Below are 19,354 nucleotides of genomic sequence, written 5' to 3' on the forward strand. Positions count from 1 at the left end.
TGACCATCATAAGAAATGAGATGATAGATATGGTAACTTTATCTTCCCTAGCTAAGAGGAGTGTTGATAATATATATAGTGTCAATAGTAATCCTACAGGCCGACTAACTGAAACCAAATATGTAAATAGCCTATCGGCCTTACATATTTGGTAAACCGATTATTTACTATCACCATGCTTTATACACTATTTGTTTAACCCTTATATGCATGATTAATAAGCAAAGTAATATTATTTAAATCGGTATGTGTATAACCGATTGGGCCTTGATTAAATATTTTTGTTGGCATTGTCCAAACGATCTTATAATGTCCAAACCAGTTATCATGTTGGATCTCTGGTATGTCATGGATGTGCCATGATTGTGTTGTGATAAAACATTTGTATAAAGTGTTAGTGCACTTATCACAACTAGGATAAGGTGAGAAATTAAAGCTTTCTCATATGATTATCCTTAAGTATTGCATGTAGGCAATACTGATATCACATGCTTAGGTGATATCCTATCAATTGCAAGATTGATGTGATAAACTTCAGTATCACATGTTTAGGTGATACTACATACCAAATGATTAGATGGTATGAATCTCATGAATGATTAAAATGATTACTATCAATTAAATTATGATGCTTGAATATATTGTCTACATTCATCTTACCTAGCTAAGAGGGAGAGTTAATACATAATAGCTTCAGCAAGATAAATGATTGAATGAGAGATAAATGAAGTCTCTCATTCAATCATTTATCATATCGTTAACTATGATAAAATCATCAAGCAATTAATTCATCCTTGATAGCGATTCTATATTTGCATATGAGCAATCTATGGATAATCACATATTCATCTATATAATGAATTCTGTATTTAGATGAATAACAATAATGATCACACAGATTAATATATACCGAATTGCATATATATTATATCGGATTGCATATATATTATATCGGGTTGCATGTTATATTATATCGGATTGCATATATATTATATTGGATTGCATGTTATATTATATCGGGTTGCATATAGAGTATATCGCAATATATCGGGTGGCAATGAACTAACCACCGATAGTTATCGGTGTGTTAGTCTACACCGCTAGTTATCGGTTGTCAAGGCTAACACACCGATAACTATCGGCTGTTAGCATTGACAGCCACCGATATACTATCGGTCATTAGCATTGGGTTAAATACACCAATAACTACGGTTGTGATCACCGATTTGCATTCACTATAACATGCCTTTGTTAGAATTAACAAAAAGGTACGATCAAGTAATGTCTTGATCGGTCATGACCGATCAAGGCATTGCTTGATCATGCCTCCTTTGTCATATACTTATAGTAAGTGGCATTCTTGAGATAGGACATAGAAAATATAAAATGCTCCTCTCATCTGCCACAAGCAAGAAGATAGTTAGACATATACAATAAAGAACGTAATAATACATATCAGATAAATAGAAATATAACTTGCATATTGAATTGTAAATTGATCAACATTTACAGCCACTAGGGCAAAACGATGGAGGGGCAGCGGGCCATAGGCTATGCCACCTAGCGCCTTAAGCCCCCCACTCGAGCAAGTGACTAGGTGGAGTATTCAATATGACCGCACCTTTAATACAAACCAAACTGCAGAGCAAACAAAAATTTAAAAAAAAGTCCAATTGCGCCACTAGGGCAAAACGATGGAGGGGCAGCGGGCCATAGGCTATGCCACCTAGGGCCTTAAGCCCCCCACTCGAGCAAGTGACTAGGTGGAGTATTCAATATGACCGTACCTTTAGTACAAACCAAACTGCAGAGCAAACAAAAATTTAAAAAAAGTCCAATTATAAAAAATGTGATTTTCAATGCCTTTTCATACCATAACCACAAGACAAGACAATGACATAGGGTGAATACAAACCAAGCAAATAATTACACCAACAAAATCGAATATGCCAAACAAACAAAGAATATTCTAAGCTAGGGGGAGTATTTATTTTTCTTTCGATGGATGTCCATATAGCATGGCCAAGTACAGAACCGTATGGTCACACGAGTTTTTGTAATGTCCCCTTTTGTTAATTACCCTAGTTTTTGCCCTAGATCACTATTATTAGCTAATAGAGGAGGGTTAGAGAGAGGGTACCTTTATCTTCTTAAAGGGAAAACAATTTGCCGGTCCATATATTGTTTTCCATTCTACTAAAGTATTCTCCCTTTTGATTCTTTCTTCATTTAGATCAGAGTGTAGATTGAACTTCTGTATATATCTACATATTAATTTAATTGTATGTGCTTCCTATCTGCATAAGGAATTCATTGGTAATCATACCCAGATGTTGTTATAAGCAATCAGTCAGTTTCAGTGACTTTCTAAAGGTCTATGTCTTTAAGTCTGATCTGTCTGTGACGTGGATGTAGTTATGAGTGTCATCCATTTCTCTCCAACTGATTCCTTTCCTTTATATCTCTCCATGTGAGGCAGAAGTCACACCTCTTCATCATGTATGCCTTTTGGCAAGAGACACACCCTTTCACCATTAGCACCCGTTGAAAGAATGCAATTCTTCATTATTTCTGCTCTTTGAAAGGGACACAACCTTTCACAAACAGGTCTGCACTTCTTATTTAAATCAGATCTGCACTTTTGGTTCCCCAAATTATCCCACTCAAATGAGATTCTCTTATCCCTTTTATATCCCATGTTTGAGGGAGTCACAACTTTTCATCGCATGTCTTTTGACCATTCATTAACTTAATTAAAATTTAATTATATTCTTTTATATTTTTATTTTTATTTTATTATTATTATTTTTTTTTTAAGCAAAAGTGGCAAGCCACTGATATATATATATTTTAATAAGATAACTGATTCAAGAGCTCAATAAGGAAAGAACCAGGAAGAAACCCCTATATCCTTGCTCAGAATGAACAAAGAGAAATTGGAGCTATAAGAAGGAACCCCCCAAAGATCCGAAGAGAAAGATAAGACCTGCCCATAGCACAAACCTCATAGAGGCCAAAATTGAGAATAGCGGGTCGAGATAAATCCAAAAGAAACCTTAAAAACTACCCCCACAACCGGTTATCATTAAACTTGAGAAACAGAATTCTGGGTGCCGGAACACTCTAGAGCTGCCACAACCGGTTACCTGTAAGCATATGTGTATACCGGTGAACTGCAGAAAAAGGATCGTTACCCGTTGTGTTATACCGGAGCTTTAATACCGGTATGATGTCCTATTAACCGGTTCATAAGGGAGCCTCCATTACCGATACTACCCAACTGATTTACAAAATGTCTCCACTACCAATTTTGTTATACAGGTTGAATTAAACGAAGAGACTAACACCTATTACCGGTGAGCAAATGTGAATACCGATTAACTGAAATTACCAGTGAGCAGATTTGTATACCAATCCACTGAAGAAAACGCCATCGTAATCGGTTGTGTTATACTGAAACTCAAATACCGATATGCTAACCTATTTACCTAATCTTGCTACACATTGATCGATAAATACTACATTGCCAAAATTAGCCATTGAAATCCATACAAAGATTTGAAAAGTTGTAGCAAAATGACCATCGATTTACTCGTAGAGATCCAAAAAAGGGAATAGACACGATTTTATTATTATTATTTATCATTAAATTGTATTTCAAAGTGGGGACATTACAGTTTTGTCAAAGATGCTATAAAAAATTATGTCACCAAGCAAAAATCTCCAATTTCGACAATTTGACAAAAGATCCTTAGATTTTCAAGCTTTCCAAACACAAAGGCAAGGTCAATTTTGCCTAAAATGCTTCAAAAATTTAGCTACCTCTTGGATCAAGCAACATTTACCCTACTTGAAACCCTTGTAGTCTAACCCAATATGTCAGATTTTGACAAAACAAACGCCAATTTTGACTTTCTTTGATGCCATGGATTCAACTATGAGGTCTTTGAAACCTCAAAATGTACCCCACAAGCTCTTCAATCCTGATGATGTCCTCAAAGTTAAGGAATCTGTAGCACTGGAGCTTTGATACCCCATGTAGGATTTGGATTGTGAACTCCTCACGCCCCAAGATCACTTGCAAGGCAAAAATAACATTCCACAAGAGAGAAAATGGCAAGAATAGCTTGCTTGATTATAGATGCTTGAATTGATTGATTGAATATGAAATATACGATGAGATGCCTTGCTTATAAAGGCAAGGTTGAGGAATAGGATTAGACAAGACCACGTCATGTTTCTTAATCCCATACAACGAGACAACTAAAGTGACAATTATTAAATGGCTTAGGAATCAAGTATTAAATGCCACAAGATAAGATAAAACCTTATGACAACTAAGACCTTCTAGAAATATTCCCCGAGACCTAAGTAAACTTAAGGATGTGAATAGGACCCACCAATGAACAAGTTAGGTAAAATACCTTATTCACACCAACACTCAATGCCTAGTTAGTAAAGGAAATGTGGAAGCAAAAATTAAGTTTTGTAATGCCCCCACTTTGAAATAAAATTTAATAATAACATAATTAAAATAAAAAAAATTAAATTGAAAATATAAAAGAATATAATTAAATATAATTAAAAGTTGATTAAATTTAATGAATGGTCAAAAGGCATGAAATGATAAGTTGTGACTCCCCCAAATATGAGGTATAAAAGGGAGAAGAGAACTCATTTGAAGGGGAGATAATTTTGGATTCAGAAGTGCAGATCTGATTGTGAAAGGTTGTGTCCCTTTCAAAGAGGCAGAAATAATGAAGAGTTGCACTCTTTCAAAGGGTGCTAATGGTGAATGGGTGCGTCTCTTGCCAAAGGGCATACATGATGAAGAGGTGTGACCTCTCCGCCACATTGAGAGATATAAAGGAAAGGAATCCAAAGCATCCAGTGACATCACCGTTGATCAGATCAGATCAGAACTGTTATTAAGTTACAGGCAGTAACATCCTTGTTCTTGGTGATATGAGTGGGGATGTGCTTAATATGTATGCTTAATATATGAAGCCTAATAATGTTCTTATGCAGAATTTAATAGTAATGTTAATATAGACTACAATATGTATGACAGTCATACTTAATTTCATATACATTAGAAGTTAGTGTACTCACAGCCCAATTACTTAATCATTTCTATTTCCCCCCACATAAGGAGAGGTGTGGTCTTGTTAGGGAGAGGCGGAGTAAATCTATCCCAAATTAGGAGAGCCCCAAGGGTGGTCTGGACAGATGTTCCTGAAACCTGGGCCCAATTATGGAGGTGGTGTCAACGAGCCCTAAACAAGTAAATCCCCATCCAGAGTTGAGGATTAGAAAGGAAGTAAGAAGTGGGGCTTCAATATAGCCACTATTAATTGTACTATGTATAAATATGGTTATCTCCTTTTAAAAATTAATTTAAGGCATGATAATATTAAGTAATGGGTGTTGATTAGTAGGAAAATGGCAGCCTCCTAGTAGGGGACATTACAAGTTCTTGCAATATATTAGTTTTGCTTAAATTGGCAAAAATGATATCCACAAGAATAAAGTGATACTGGTTAATCTGTGCCCAGTTTTTAACCCTTATTAGGTTTATTTTTTAGCGTGGCATGGTTCTTAGCCATGACTTGAGATGCCTTACAAGATTTAAGGGATACATATATGCCAACAAGCTTTGATAATTGATTAATTGATGCACAAAATTTTCCATAAATGAATAAATGCTAACAAGTTTTGACAACTAATGGATGGATAAGCATAGACATACTTCAAATTTGTAGATTGGTTGCTTTTAAATCTATAGTCACCTTTTCTGGCTCCCAATTCTCAGCCTAGCATTTCTTACATGTTTGGCTAGTCATGCTACACCACCCCCAGATCTAGGTTTGGGTTTGGCTATCTAAGTGAAGATTGCAACTATCTACAGATGCATGTACATTATATACACATTGCAAACACAAGAAACGAGATATGGCATCAACTTCCATTATATTGTAGTATGAGACAAGAGAACATAACACATATCACCGTGCCCATGATTGGTCCTCTTCTCCTAGCAAAATCATTTGTCCAAATCTACCTTTGAAGTGTCTCCAAATGATTATCACTGGGTTACTTATAGGCCTGTCCCCAACTAGGATTTCACCACCAACATACTTGGACCATTCCCTACATCTACACCTATCCCCTCAAACCTACCACATGATAGTAGATTCCCAATATCTGAGACATTGTGCTGAGTAGGATCTAATTGTCTTCCGCTTCAACTCACCCCTGACGACCTTCATAGATCCATTAGGCCCTTGGTTTCTACTTTGGTGATCTTCACTCTCCAATTTGTTGTTGACTGGCAAACCTTGTGCTTCCTTCAATAATTGAAATGAGCATGTTGGTGATGATTCCGAACTTGGTATATTTCTAGTGCCCCTCAACCTTTCCATGACATGATACTTATGATATTCACTACCTAATAGACCTACATATAATTTGTATTTCTTTTTTCGGTTTCCTTAGCCAACAAGTTTGGATTGTGGGGGTTATGATTGTGAGCAATCCACACTCTTGGCTTGCAAATGGAAGTAATTGATACAAATACAAATTTCACTTTCTTTGGGAGATACACAAGTGTTATCCTTTTATATTTGTGAGGAAAATTGTTTTCAAAATGTCATTGCATGGTTAGTTTTAATGCCTCCAGAATTGGTTGTACAATCTTTGTTTTATTCTCACATTTGAATTAACCCTTTCAAAAGGGAACTTGTAAGAGAGATCTAGTTCATTGGAGATTCAAAATTTACTTTAGTCACCTTGCAAATCGCAAACTTGAACGTTCTTTCTAGAATTGTGGATGTTAACATCTTCATTAGAGAGGACAATGCAATCATCTTTACTTCCTCCAAGGTTGTTGAAGGCATAGTTTCCAAGGACTATGCAAAGGCAGTTCTCCTCAAAGTCAAGATTAAACAAGGACGTTGGTGTACATTTGTGCTCCAATGTAATCTCACCTTGTCTAGTTCTTTGATTCTAGACAAATTCATGACCCCCGTGAAACGCCAATTTATGTGATGATCCTTGGTTATGTTAAAGTGTACTTGCTTTAGACCCAATATTTACCTTAGCTTCCACAATTGTAGGCCGTACTTTATGGTCTGTTGTACTCAATACAAATTTTTATGTATGTGCGTATAGTTGTGTGGTTTATGCACAAAAATACAATTTTTTATGTATGCGTATAGAAATAAGTTTTAGAAATTTGAACCTTAGGTTACTAATCATCACAAATAAAATAAAAGATAAACAACACGATAATTACAAGATGTACGGATTCAACACATTACACAATATATACATGGGGAAAAAAAACCTTTCAGGTTAAAAACCCCATAAAGCAGCATTTGATTATATCACACTAAAAAAAAAATTGTCTGTAAGATCATAGACAACATCTGGGGATATTACTTCTTGTAATGTCTCTAAATTTTTATCAAGTGACTTAATTAAATTAATTGATTAAGTTGTCCAAAAAATTACTTTTATTTCTAAAGGATGATTTTAATTAATTAATTTAATTAAAATTAAAGTAATAAAACAAGTCACTTTATTTAAATTTGACAAATATGGAAAGTATTTAAATTTCTCCAGCTGTGACAAAGATATAGAATGTAACCAAAAATGGTATGATTCCTAATCCTCCTATTTTTCTAGATGTTTCCTAATCTAGATGCTTCCAGTAATTCTTTATAAGGAGGCTGGCTGGGCGAAATATGCATATGTTTATGGATTTGATATGTTGTTAATGTCTGATGCTTTGAATAAGCTTATCTCTGAGGACGGAAACCTTTAGTAGATTAAAGAGGAGTTGGACAAAAACCTGACTCTTCCAAAGAGTGGATTCGTGATGGAGTTCACATTGTGCGAATTTGTGAAGTCTCCATTGGAGCCAAATTTTTAAGGGTTTGTTTCAGAAATAAAAGATATTTAATGGTATTTTTATATTTGAATCTGATAAGATTATTGTTTTCTGAACATTGGAATTTGTGAGTTATATATTTATTGCCAATATTGTGGACTTGGATGTTTATCACTAGCGACTCCAAACGCTAATATTATCTATAGCTATCTGCACTCAAATACAAATCTGAATTCAATCAGTTGCTGCTAAAGATAAGTCAGAATTGTTATTTCTGAGTTTTTATTCTGCTGTATGTTTTTCTTGTCCATGCATTATATCATTTCAAAAATCTGAGCTGAGTGCATTAGCACACATTAATTATTTCAGGCCTGGAACATTCATAGCAGTGGTATTAAGTTTAAGAATAATCAGAACTGAATGTTGTCAAGTTTGAGAAAGATATTATGAAAATTTGATTTCTGATTGCATGAATGGTACTGTTGTAAAAATTCTTTGGTAACAAAGTACAAGGGGTTGAGAGTATCCAGTACGGAACCTTATACTTTCCTCACTTCCACATGGCCTTTATACTCTTGTGCAAAAACTTAAATTCTTACCCTCTCAATGAAAGAGAACCTCCTTAAATATAAGACAAGGGGTGGCAAAATACTTGAAAGAGTATTGTTCATACCTATTCAAAACTACCATTTATAAATAATCAATAATCTAATAGTTATTAGACTATAACTATTTTAAATGGGATATGCTTAATAAAGCACATAATATATATAAGGTTTTATAACTTTATATTAAAAAAATTATATATAAAAGTTCTATGGGATGACCCCTATAACATTAATCCTAAAAATAAGCATTCATAGTTTTCTTGTATGTTTCTCGAAAGGCAACCCTGAGAACATATTCCAGGCTTCATGTAACTTACATCAAGTCGGAAAGGGAGATTACATATTAACAAATAAAACCTGAGCAATACAAAAGTGGATAAACGAAATATTGAGAATCTAATTAAGAGTTGCACAATCCTATAAATGGAACATGTGAACAAGGCATGGCAAGAAAAGAATTCGTTATAAAGTTCTCTTCATGCTTATTGCTACAAAGTATTCAGAAGTCTCAATTTGAGACACTTACGAATCGAAGTGAATTTTTTTCACACAAACCCTCTTTGGAAAGGGAAGATGAGGACCCAAAAAGTAAATGCTGGACGAGAATTTCCTGAAACTTATAACACCTATGTCATTGTGACAAATACCAACTCAGAACTAAATGATTTTCTGGTCACACTTGATCGATAGGGATGCAAGATAATGTATAGGACTGAGTGGGTCCCAGCATGATTGTTTGACCCAGGAGATACACATATGCTATTGTAACAAATACCAAGTCAAAATTAGTTGCTTTGCTGGTCAAACTTCATCAATAGAGATGCAAGGTCTATATAGGACTGAGTGGGTCTCAGCAGTATAGTTTGATTCAGCACAGGGGATAGATTGTCATGAATGAAATATTCACATATATAGTGAAAATCCAGAAGCAAATTCTGCCAAAAGGCATCTCTGCTCAGCTGAAATAACCAGCTCGGATCCCCCCATAATACAGCAGAAACATGAAGAACAGACGGTGTGTGGATTCCTTATAGATTATAAATTTAAGAGCAATAATAAGTTTTTTTTTTAATGTCACCCAATCACAAAATACCCAAATCCTTTTGTAAGACAAAGAAGCAAAATGGTAAAATAATAAAGCTTTTTCTTCAGTTTGAGAAGGCAGTTATGTCTTCCTAGGTTTGAGAAGACACTTATGTTTTCCTGGGTTTGACAAGATAGATATGCAGCATATTGATTGCTCTTATGCACATGAATGAAAATAATGGAAAATGTTTATTTTATAGTGTTAGTTATAGAACAGTAACAGGAAAGAAGAAAGAAAAATACTACGAATCATACGAGAGGACTTGCATAAGAACTCTTACCGAAGTTCACTGAGAATAACTGGACTAGCTAACACATCTCCACTTGTCGCTACCATAACTGGGTCAACTACTAATGCTGCGTACCAAAGGATGAATGGACTAAGAATGCAAACTGAAATCAAGTAACTAACTGTGACCATTTATTACTTACAATACAGCATACCTCGCACTGGATACTCCCTCAGGCTTCTGCACAAGGCTTGAATAATGCCTGTTGAGGGAAGCATGCCTGTCTTCACCTACATTTGTTTTGAAAGATAATAAAATCAAATTTCTACATAATATATCATGCACTGGTGCAAAGTTCAACCCAAGAATGTTACGTACACTCAGCCATCAAATATGCTAAACATGAGTGTTAATGCTTGAATTGCTAAAAACACAAAAGGTTTTAATTTTTGACATATGCATGACCATTGCATCTACATACAGAAAAGGCATATAATGCTTCCATATGGCAGGGAAATGTAATTGAGATCTACAACACTCCTGTAGCTTCACCCAGCATGACTGCTTATATGGCATGCCAATATCCACCCATTAACAAAGAGTAGAAGTTCATTTCCTCGGTCATTAAAAACCCAAACTTCTAAAGCCTTTTAGCTTTCCAGACTTAAATCACATAAGCAAAAAAGGATTACATCGAGAAGGCATCTTAGGGCTAACACTTCCCGACCAGGCAGAAAGAAGTTGAACCAATCAGCAGACAGATTTTTGACCCATAGTCAAAATCCACTGCATACTTCCTTGACAAAATTAGCTTAGCATTAATTTGATTGCAAAGATTATATAGAAAAATACGAAAAAACACATTCTAATAAATCAATTCCAAAACCATCAAAAGTAAAGCCTAAACAATACAAGGCCATCGTCTCAGATTGTTCACAAACTTATAAATTTGCAACATTTAGCAAACACAGGTCCAAATCCATTTAAAATGTCAAATAAAGGAAATCATATATGCCAACTGGATAAAGGTAAAGATATGTATCTGAGAACAGCATCCATACCACATCTACTTCCATATCTGATAAAACGGATTTCAGCTGCTCGAAAACAAAATTCTCTGGCACTGGATGAACACCCTCCAAGAAAGCAAACAATAAAACATAAGTCATACAGCATTTTTAATTATTCCAAAACCTTGTAAATTTTCCTAGTAATAACAACTAGAATGACGACAATCTAATGTCCCAAAGAAATGAAAACCTGCTCCATATTTTTCAAATTCAAATTTCAGTGGTAAATTCATCAACTTTGAACAAAAAAAAAAGTAATGAATACTTTTCTAGCTCATGGCCGGCCTGCAATGGTCTAGAAGAACAATTATCATGATGATAATCTCAGTTTTAAGTACCACCAGATAGGCACCTAGCAAATGCGACTGCTTTTAAGCGGGCATAACAACAGGCTGAATTTGGCAGAATAGATAGTCCTTGGCTGCAGCAGTTAAGCCAACAGATTCCTAAGGTTTATGATGCATCTCCCCAGCCCAAAAAAATTCAAAAATGATGAGATCAACAAGCGAGAGTTTCCAATTTAGTAATTTACTCGAATAGAATGAAAAATTCTAGTTAAAATGTCAGTGCCAAAGACATCGAATTTGTGGCAAAAATAACTAAGCGGGTCTTTCTTAAATCTGTGATTTTAATCCATAAAATCAAAATTTCTGATCTACGATATTGTCTAAAAATTGCCCTATCAAGCTTAGGGCATCATCCTCTAGAAAATAATTATGCTAATGTTTTCCCACAACTTGCCTAGAAACCTTATCAAATTGATAGTCCACGTTATCAGAGATGCAACAACACGGGAAGCTAAAACCCACCAGGGCTTGAACCAAGGTCATCATCCTAGCATTCTTGTTCCATACCACTACTAGACTATGATCCACCGTGCAAACATGATTGACTAAATCACAATAAATAGGGGAAAACTTGGAACTCCTTACAGATTAGAGAAATCCTGAATTTACCTGGACTCCCACAGTGTTTTGAGCTGTAACAGCAGTTATAACAGTAGAACAGTAAACTCCACGGGCACCACATGCCTTCATATCAGCCTGTATGCCTGCCCCTGCCCCTGAATCAGAACCAGCAACACTTAACACGTGTGGAATCTTATCATAATTTTTCTCCGTTCTCTGTTCCGTCATTGTTATTCTTGACCTACAACTGCAGCTTAATGTCTTTGTCAAACTTGGTGCATTACCCGATTTGAAAACTGGGTTCCCCCTTAAATAACTTTTATAAGCAGAACTCGTAATTTCCTGCCATATTGCATATCAGTCAGTCTAATAAATATGAATTTTCTTCATTGTCGATTGACCAACATGATATCAGCCATTACTTTGATCCTAAAGCCTATTTGAGCATTAACCTAGTTGCAGACATATTATGAGAAGTAATTTGGTAAATTGGGGAGCAGAAATATAAGAGCAAAAATTTAGTGAAAGTTAAGGAGACCATAGTTCGAAAAAACCTGAATATTTTGAGTTGGAAGCGAGCCCAAAAATGAGATGTGGATTGTGAGAGCCATCACATGATTTTGAAATTTACATGATCTTCACAAACAACATCTCTCCGTGATTCGATTTTATCAGGTAAACATATAAGACGGCAATTTGTAACAGCAAATTTACCTGATAATTTACAGTAAAAAAATAATTAGACGATAGTTAGCCGTTTGGCTATCTGTGTTGGTAATCTTCGTCGTTACGATAATTTTCGCGGGGAAATTGTCCTGCTATAAATATCAGATAAAAAACACCAGAATATTGGTAGAGCGGCCGGAAATGATGTTTCCTTATCCCTTGCAACAAATAATCAACTCAAAACTTAAGTTGTTTACGAGATTTTTCATGTATTTTATCATTGGAACCATGAGTGATGGCCAGCTTGTTAAGTTACTTTAAAAATATCAAAATATGGAGAATTATTGGTGGAGAAAGGTTACAAGGAAAAATTAAGTAGGAGGAAGTATATGGTAAATTAGTATATATATTTTAAATATATCTAAACAGTAGATTAGTTTGCATCATTTTAAATGTGAGACTAAGAGGTGAAGAATATTTAAAGAGGAATAGGAAATACGAATTTGTTTATTTTGTAATTAGGTGTAGTGGATATGGGATGACATTATATTATAAAATGCTTGGCTTTTTGTGACATTTGTATCAAGTTTGAAGATCTCGTAAGAGGAGAATTTAAACACCTTGTTTGATGAGGTAAGGTTGGACAAAAAATGATTATGATCTATAATAGAACATTCAACATCAATAAGGACTTAAAACTACTTAAGGCTTTTGCGAGTACCTCATTTTTTCGAATTATGTCTATATATTGTCCTTTTGTTGCTACTCTTAGTCCCTTAGACTAATTCAATTCCATAATGGTAGTGAAGATCAAAAATAATGATGATAAATGACTATGTGAAATTGCACCTTCCACGTGTATTCAAGAAGAGCACAATACATATATAGTGACTAAGATTTATAATGACAATTATCTACAACTAATATACCTATTTTTAGAGAAATATACGTAAAGTGTGCCGAAAGATATCATATTTGTTCATTATTTCACTTTAAAATTATTATATTATTATATTATAATTAATATTAAATTATTATTATATTATGATTAATATTAAATTATTATTATATTATGATATAGTAATCAATATTAAATTATTATTATATTAGGATATTGTAATCAATATTAAATTATTATTAGGATATTTCTATATTTTTTATATATTTATATTTCTATTAAACTCTTGACCAAAACAAAAAAATCTATTAAGACTAATTATTATTATTATATTATCATATTTTTTATATTATTATTATATTAGGTTGTCATAATTATGAAGTTAACTATTAGTATGATGGAGATAGGTAGAATTAATTAATAGTTAAACTCATAGTGAGTGGTAGTTGAGAGGAGAAATTAAATAAAATATTATTTCGTTTTTCATGCATTTAAGTGTCACAAACACGTCAAATTTAATGACTCTAGTTTTTATTAACACGTATTTGTGCATCCATTATGTGAGTGTAATACGCCTTCGGCGTAACAATTGAACTCCACCTATGATCGTGGTTATCTTTGGACACATCTTTCAAATGTGTTTGTGATCCATGGTTTTTTATATTATATTCTCTATGTTGAAGATGAAACACCAATAGCCTTCTTCCCTCCAATTCACTTGGTTGTTCAGCTTCCTGAGCCTTATGTATTGGAGCCATTATATATGTTTGTTGTTGTGCATTATTAAATGTAACAAGAACAGAGATTAATACAAGAATTCCCCTATTAATGTGGACGTAGCCAAATCGGGTGAACCACTATAAAATTCTGTGTTGTGTCTTTATTCATTCTTTCTTTCTTTCTGTTTTTCTGCACTTTTATTTTTTCATTTATTCGCTCTTCATAATCAAACAATTGGTATCAGAGCTCGGTGGTGAAGCTGGTTGGGAAATTCGGTGTAAAATTTACAGAATTATGAAAGAAGCGGACAAGTGGAAAATTGAGAAATTCGCAGGTCAGAATTTCGGACTTTGGAAGGTGCAGATGGAGTCACTGCTGATTAAGTAGGATCTTGCATTAGTATTGGAAGGAAAGGCCAAAGGACAAGGCACTCTATCTGACCCAGAGTGGGAAAAAATGGACAAAAAGGCAAGAGCGACGATCTTTCTTTCGTTGTCTAGCAATGTGTTGTTTAATGTCTCATCACAGAAAACCTCTAAAGACTTGTGGGATAAACTTTCATCAATGTATGAGATGGCTTCAGCATCTAATAAGATATATATTATGAAAAAACTTTATAATCTGAAAATGAAGGAAGGTGGAATTATGTCAAACCATTTGAATGAATTCAACACCTTAGTGAATCAATTAAATTCAGTTGGCATCACTTTAGATGATGAAATTAAGGCAATTTTGTTATTATGTTCGCTACCTAATAGCTGGGAAGGCGTTGTAATGGTTGTCAGCACTTCGGTGGCAGCCCAAAACAAGTTGAATTCTGATGATGTTGCAGGTACTCTTCTCAGTGAAGATATGAGAAGAAAGAATCAAGAGCCTTCTTCCGGAGAAGCTTTGACGGTAGTAAGCACTAAAAGGCATCAAGAAAGAGGAAGGCCTCAAGAAAGAGGCAAGTATAATAACAGAAATAGATCTAAATCTGCAAAGAGATCGAAATCTAGAGGTCATGATGGCGAATGTTGGTTTTGTGGTAAGGCTGGCCACACTAAAAGGAATTGTCGGTCTTACAAGAAAGCATAAGAAAAAGTGTGGGACAGCGAAGTTAATGCAGTTTATGATAAAGATGATGGTGTTTTAGTTCTTTCTACAACCGACACTACATCAAACTCATGGGTACTTGATTCCGGAGCCTCTTTTCATGCCACTTCTTGCATAGAAGCCTTCACTAATTATGAAGAAGGGCAGTTTGGAAGAGTGTACTTAGGCGACAATAAAGCATGTGAAATTATTGGGAAAGGTAATATTTTGTTGCAGCTGGCAGATGGAAGCAAATGGCTCTTGAAGGATGTTCGTCATGTTCCTAAACTCAAGAGGAACTTAATTTCTGTAAGTCAACTTTATGATCAAGGCTGTCATGTATTTTTTACTTCTGATTCTTGGAAAATAACTAAAGGGGCCTTTGTGGTAGCAAAGGGAAATAAAGTTAGCAGTTTATATGTCTTTAATAATCATGATCAAGTGGGAGCCGCTATGACAATTGAAGATGGCGGGACTGCACTTTGGCACAAAAGACTCGGTCACATGAGTAAAAAGGGACTCTCCATTATGCTTAAGAGAGAGCAACTACCAAGTCTAAGATCAATTGACTTGGATTTTTGCCAACATTGTCTCTATGGCAAGCAGAAGCGGGTTAGCTTCTTAAGGACCGGTCATGAGAAGAAGAGCGTGCCCTTGGAGCTGATTCATTCCGATGTCTTCGGTCCCACGGAGGTAACATCAATTGGAGGTGCTAATTATTTTGTAACTTTCCTTGATGACTGCACAAGGAAAGTCTGGATTTACATGTTATCAAGAAAATCTGGAGTATTTTCAAAATTTAAGCTATTTAAAGCTTTCGCTGAAAATCAAAGTGGCCGCAAAATTAAGTGTTTGCAAACAGATAATGGAGGAGAATTTTGCTCCTCGGAGTTCGATAGTTTTTGTGCTGACAATGGTATTCGTCGGATTAAAGTTGTTCCCTTTACTCCTCAAGAGAACGGTGCAGCTGAAAGACTCAATCATACAATTCTTGAGAGAGCTCGTTGCATGCTCTCGAATGCTGGATTGGGTAAGGAATTTTGGGCCGAAGCCTGTAATACAGCAGTATATTTGATTAATCGAGCGCCTTCATCTCGTTTGAACTTTGACATTCCAGAGGAGACTTGGTTGGGTAAGAAAATTAGTTATCATTATCTCAGAATTTTTGGTTGTGAAGCGTTTTCTCTCATTCCTAAGGAAAAGCGTTCCAAGCTTGATTCCAAATCAAGACGATGTATCTTTGTTGGTTATGGTGAAAACCAATATGGTTTTCGGTTATGGGATCCGCTTGAAAAGAAGATAATTCGAAGTCGAGATGTGGTGTTTAATGAACACTGTTTCCCAGCAATGTTAGCACAACCCATTGATACCACAGAATATGTGCCCCTCTTTGTTTTTGATAACGATGTTTCATAGGAGCCCTTGAGGTTGTCTCCTACCTCGATTACTTCTCCAACCTCTGTTTTGGGGTCTGGACCTGTTTCTTCATCACATGTCTCCAGTCAGAATGAGTCTGATTCCTTGGGATTGATAATTCCCAGCCTAGTGAAGTCACTTCACATAAGAAATCTGAATTTTTGAGAACAGTTATACATCCTTTACAAGGAGATTATGAAGTCTTACCTGAGGCTGAAAATTCTCCACGGTGCCCAGTTGCAACCTCACAGTTTTTTCTGCCCAACACTCAAACAATTTGTAATGTGTCTTTGCCCATCGATCCCTGCTCCTCTCGCCAAGTCTCTGGCAGCGTAGGGTTTGACACATCGCAGCAATTTCCAAATGATACAGACCCACATGACTCTGACTCCTCCCGCGCAGCAACTACAAGTTTACCAAGAAACATTGAGCCATAATTTGATGGGAATTTTGGTGTGGATTATTTACCTCTGTCATCGCTCAGGTCACCACCATCTCCAGTTTCATGCGGCGCAAGTTTTGATTCATTAAAATCACCAAGGGACATTAGCGTGGGATGTGATAGGAGTGATAACGCGGTAAATCACCAACAATGTTCTCTTCCGCCATGCTTCTCTTCACAACTCATACGCAGTCAAAGATCATTGACCTCTTCATCAGCGTATCTGCCCCAATCAACAGATTTGTCTTCAAGCACAGGGGCCGTTTTTGGACAGACTCTCCCAAATCCTGGTTTGACAGAGATAATGCAGGAGGGTTCTGTGGATTTGAACCAGAAACATACCTGCACTAGTAATGGAAAGAATTCTTTGTCAAACAATGTTGGCAATGGACAGGGAAATGAAAATAGGGATCCAAATTTGTCTCAAAATTTAACTAACAATTCAACTACTGGGTTAAGAAGATCCACCAGGCAGAGGAGACTTCCAGGAAAGTTTAAAGATTATGAATTATTGCTAGCTGAATGTCCAGAATTATTATTCACTGATCAGACAGAGCCAGTTACCTTTAAACAAGCCTGTCATGATCCTTATAGTGAAAAATGGATTGAGGCAATGCGAGATGAAATGGATTCCCTGCAGACCAATTTAACTTGGGATTTGGTGTCACTTCCTCCTCATAAACGAGCTTTGAAAAATCGATGGGTGTATCGATTGAAGGAAGAAGAAGGCGGTAAGAAACGTTACAGGGCTAGGCTAGTTGTAAAGGGTTATGATCAGAAAAAAGGGATAGACTTCAATGAAATTTTCTCCCCAGTTGTGAGAATGACTTCTGATGCTCTGCAAAAAGGATTAGAAAATCTGTTTGATGACAACACACAAGAGCACAAGAAACAAACGTTAGTGTTAGCAACAAAAGATTATCCTAAACAGGCATATCAAGAGAGATATTAAGCATGAAATAGAAAGCATATAAACATAGAATGAAATAGCTAATCAAGATGCTCATAGTTGCTCCTCCCTTGTTCCTCTCCTCTCCAAGTCCCAAATGAGTGTAGCTCTCAGCTTTTAGCACTAGCCATGGATGCCATATGGAGATTCAAGATGGTTGAATATGATAAGCAAATACTATGCAAGAGTAGATAGTGATGCTATGAAAAAGCTCTATGCTAATGCCAGTATAACAACAATACTCTAAATGCTTCCTTTTGCTTGAGGAGAAGGGTTCTATTTATAGAAGAAATGGGGAAATGAAGGGTTAAGATTGAATGGTTTAATCAAGGGCCAAGTTTGAAAGTTGGGGATCCATGTGCACAATTGGCACCAATAAAATGGTGACAAGTGTCAACATAGGATTGGGTTGAGAGAAGAGGTTGGAGGCATTAAAGGCCTGAGAAGACCTCATGGTTATCTAGAAGGTAAGGGTCAAGTCTAAATTAAGATTACCCATTGGATTAAGAGTTAATCCAAGGATAAACCTTTGTGCAAATGATTAAGAGATAATCATGGTCAAAGCATTAAAGGCTTGATGAGACCCTTGGGTTGGGTAGAGGTTGAGTCAAAACAAATGTTTTAACCATGTGGGAGGGTTTGAGGTAACCATTAATGGTTATTGGAGACTTTGGGGATTAAGTGGTTGAAAGTTGAAAGCCTTCAATGGTTATCAAAGACTTTGAGCCATTTAGTGGTTGAAGGTTGGAAGCTTTCAAAGGTTATCCAAGACTTTGAGACATTTAGTGGTTGAAGGTTGAAAGCCTTTAATGGTTATCAAAGACTTTTAGGCTTTGAGAAGTGACTCCATTTTGCTTAGGAATGTGACAATAATTAGGGGATGGATTAAGTTAATTAGGAAGGGGTTAGAAGAATCTAGAAGGGGATTAGATTTTGCAAGTGGATTTGGTGGGTGAGGGAAAATAGGATTTTATTAAAATAAAAATTCATTTATTTTAATAAATGTGTGCAAGTTATATTTGGATAAATATTCAAATAAATATTAATTTATTTAAATGAGAAAAAGGAAGATAAAGCATTAAAATGCTTGAAGACTTTGAGGGGAACCATTAAAGGCTCGAAGACTTTAAGGAAAACCATTAAAGTCTTAAGAAGACTATAGAAGGAAGCCATCAAGTTTGAAGACTTTAAAGCCATCAAGTTTGAATACTTTAAGGGAAACCATTAAAGGTTTCAAGTGGGTGAGGATAAATAGGATTTTAAATAAATAATTTATTTAAAATAGTTGTGCAACTTGCTTTTGTAGGAAAATACAAGTGGGTGGAGGATAAAGGTGATTTAAATAAATTATTTATTTAAAATAATTGTGCAACTTGCTTTTGTAGGAAAATACAAG

At 35.4% G+C, this 19,354-nt stretch overlaps 1 protein-coding gene across 2 annotated transcripts in view; it reads right to left on the bottom strand.

Annotated features, from left to right (window-relative positions):
* Nucleotides 1-12,703, bottom strand: part of LOC131060882 (thiamine biosynthetic bifunctional enzyme TH1, chloroplastic) — an 86,198-nt gene extending 73,495 nt beyond the window's left edge. Inside the window, exons 1-5 of one of the 2 annotated variants that reach the window (XM_057994307.2) lie at nt 12,348-12,703; nt 11,842-11,948; nt 10,877-10,951; nt 10,030-10,105; nt 9,867-9,942 (exon numbers count right to left, since the gene is read on the bottom strand). In XM_057994307.2, the coding sequence (XP_057850290.2) occupies nt 9,867-9,942; nt 10,030-10,105; nt 10,877-10,951; nt 11,842-11,922 (308 nt within the window). In that variant the 5' untranslated portion in view covers nt 11,923-11,948; nt 12,348-12,703. Of the gene's footprint in view, nt 1-9,866; nt 9,943-10,029; nt 10,106-10,876; nt 10,952-11,841; nt 12,136-12,347 lie in introns of both variants that reach the window. The other variant, XM_057994306.2, reaches the window with a different exon arrangement.
* Nucleotides 12,704-19,354: the final 6,651 nt, after the last annotated feature.

Source organism: Cryptomeria japonica, chromosome 5, assembly GCF_030272615.1.
Source record: "Cryptomeria japonica chromosome 5, Sugi_1.0, whole genome shotgun sequence".
NCBI classification, from domain to species: domain Eukaryota; kingdom Viridiplantae; phylum Streptophyta; class Pinopsida; order Cupressales; family Cupressaceae; genus Cryptomeria; species Cryptomeria japonica.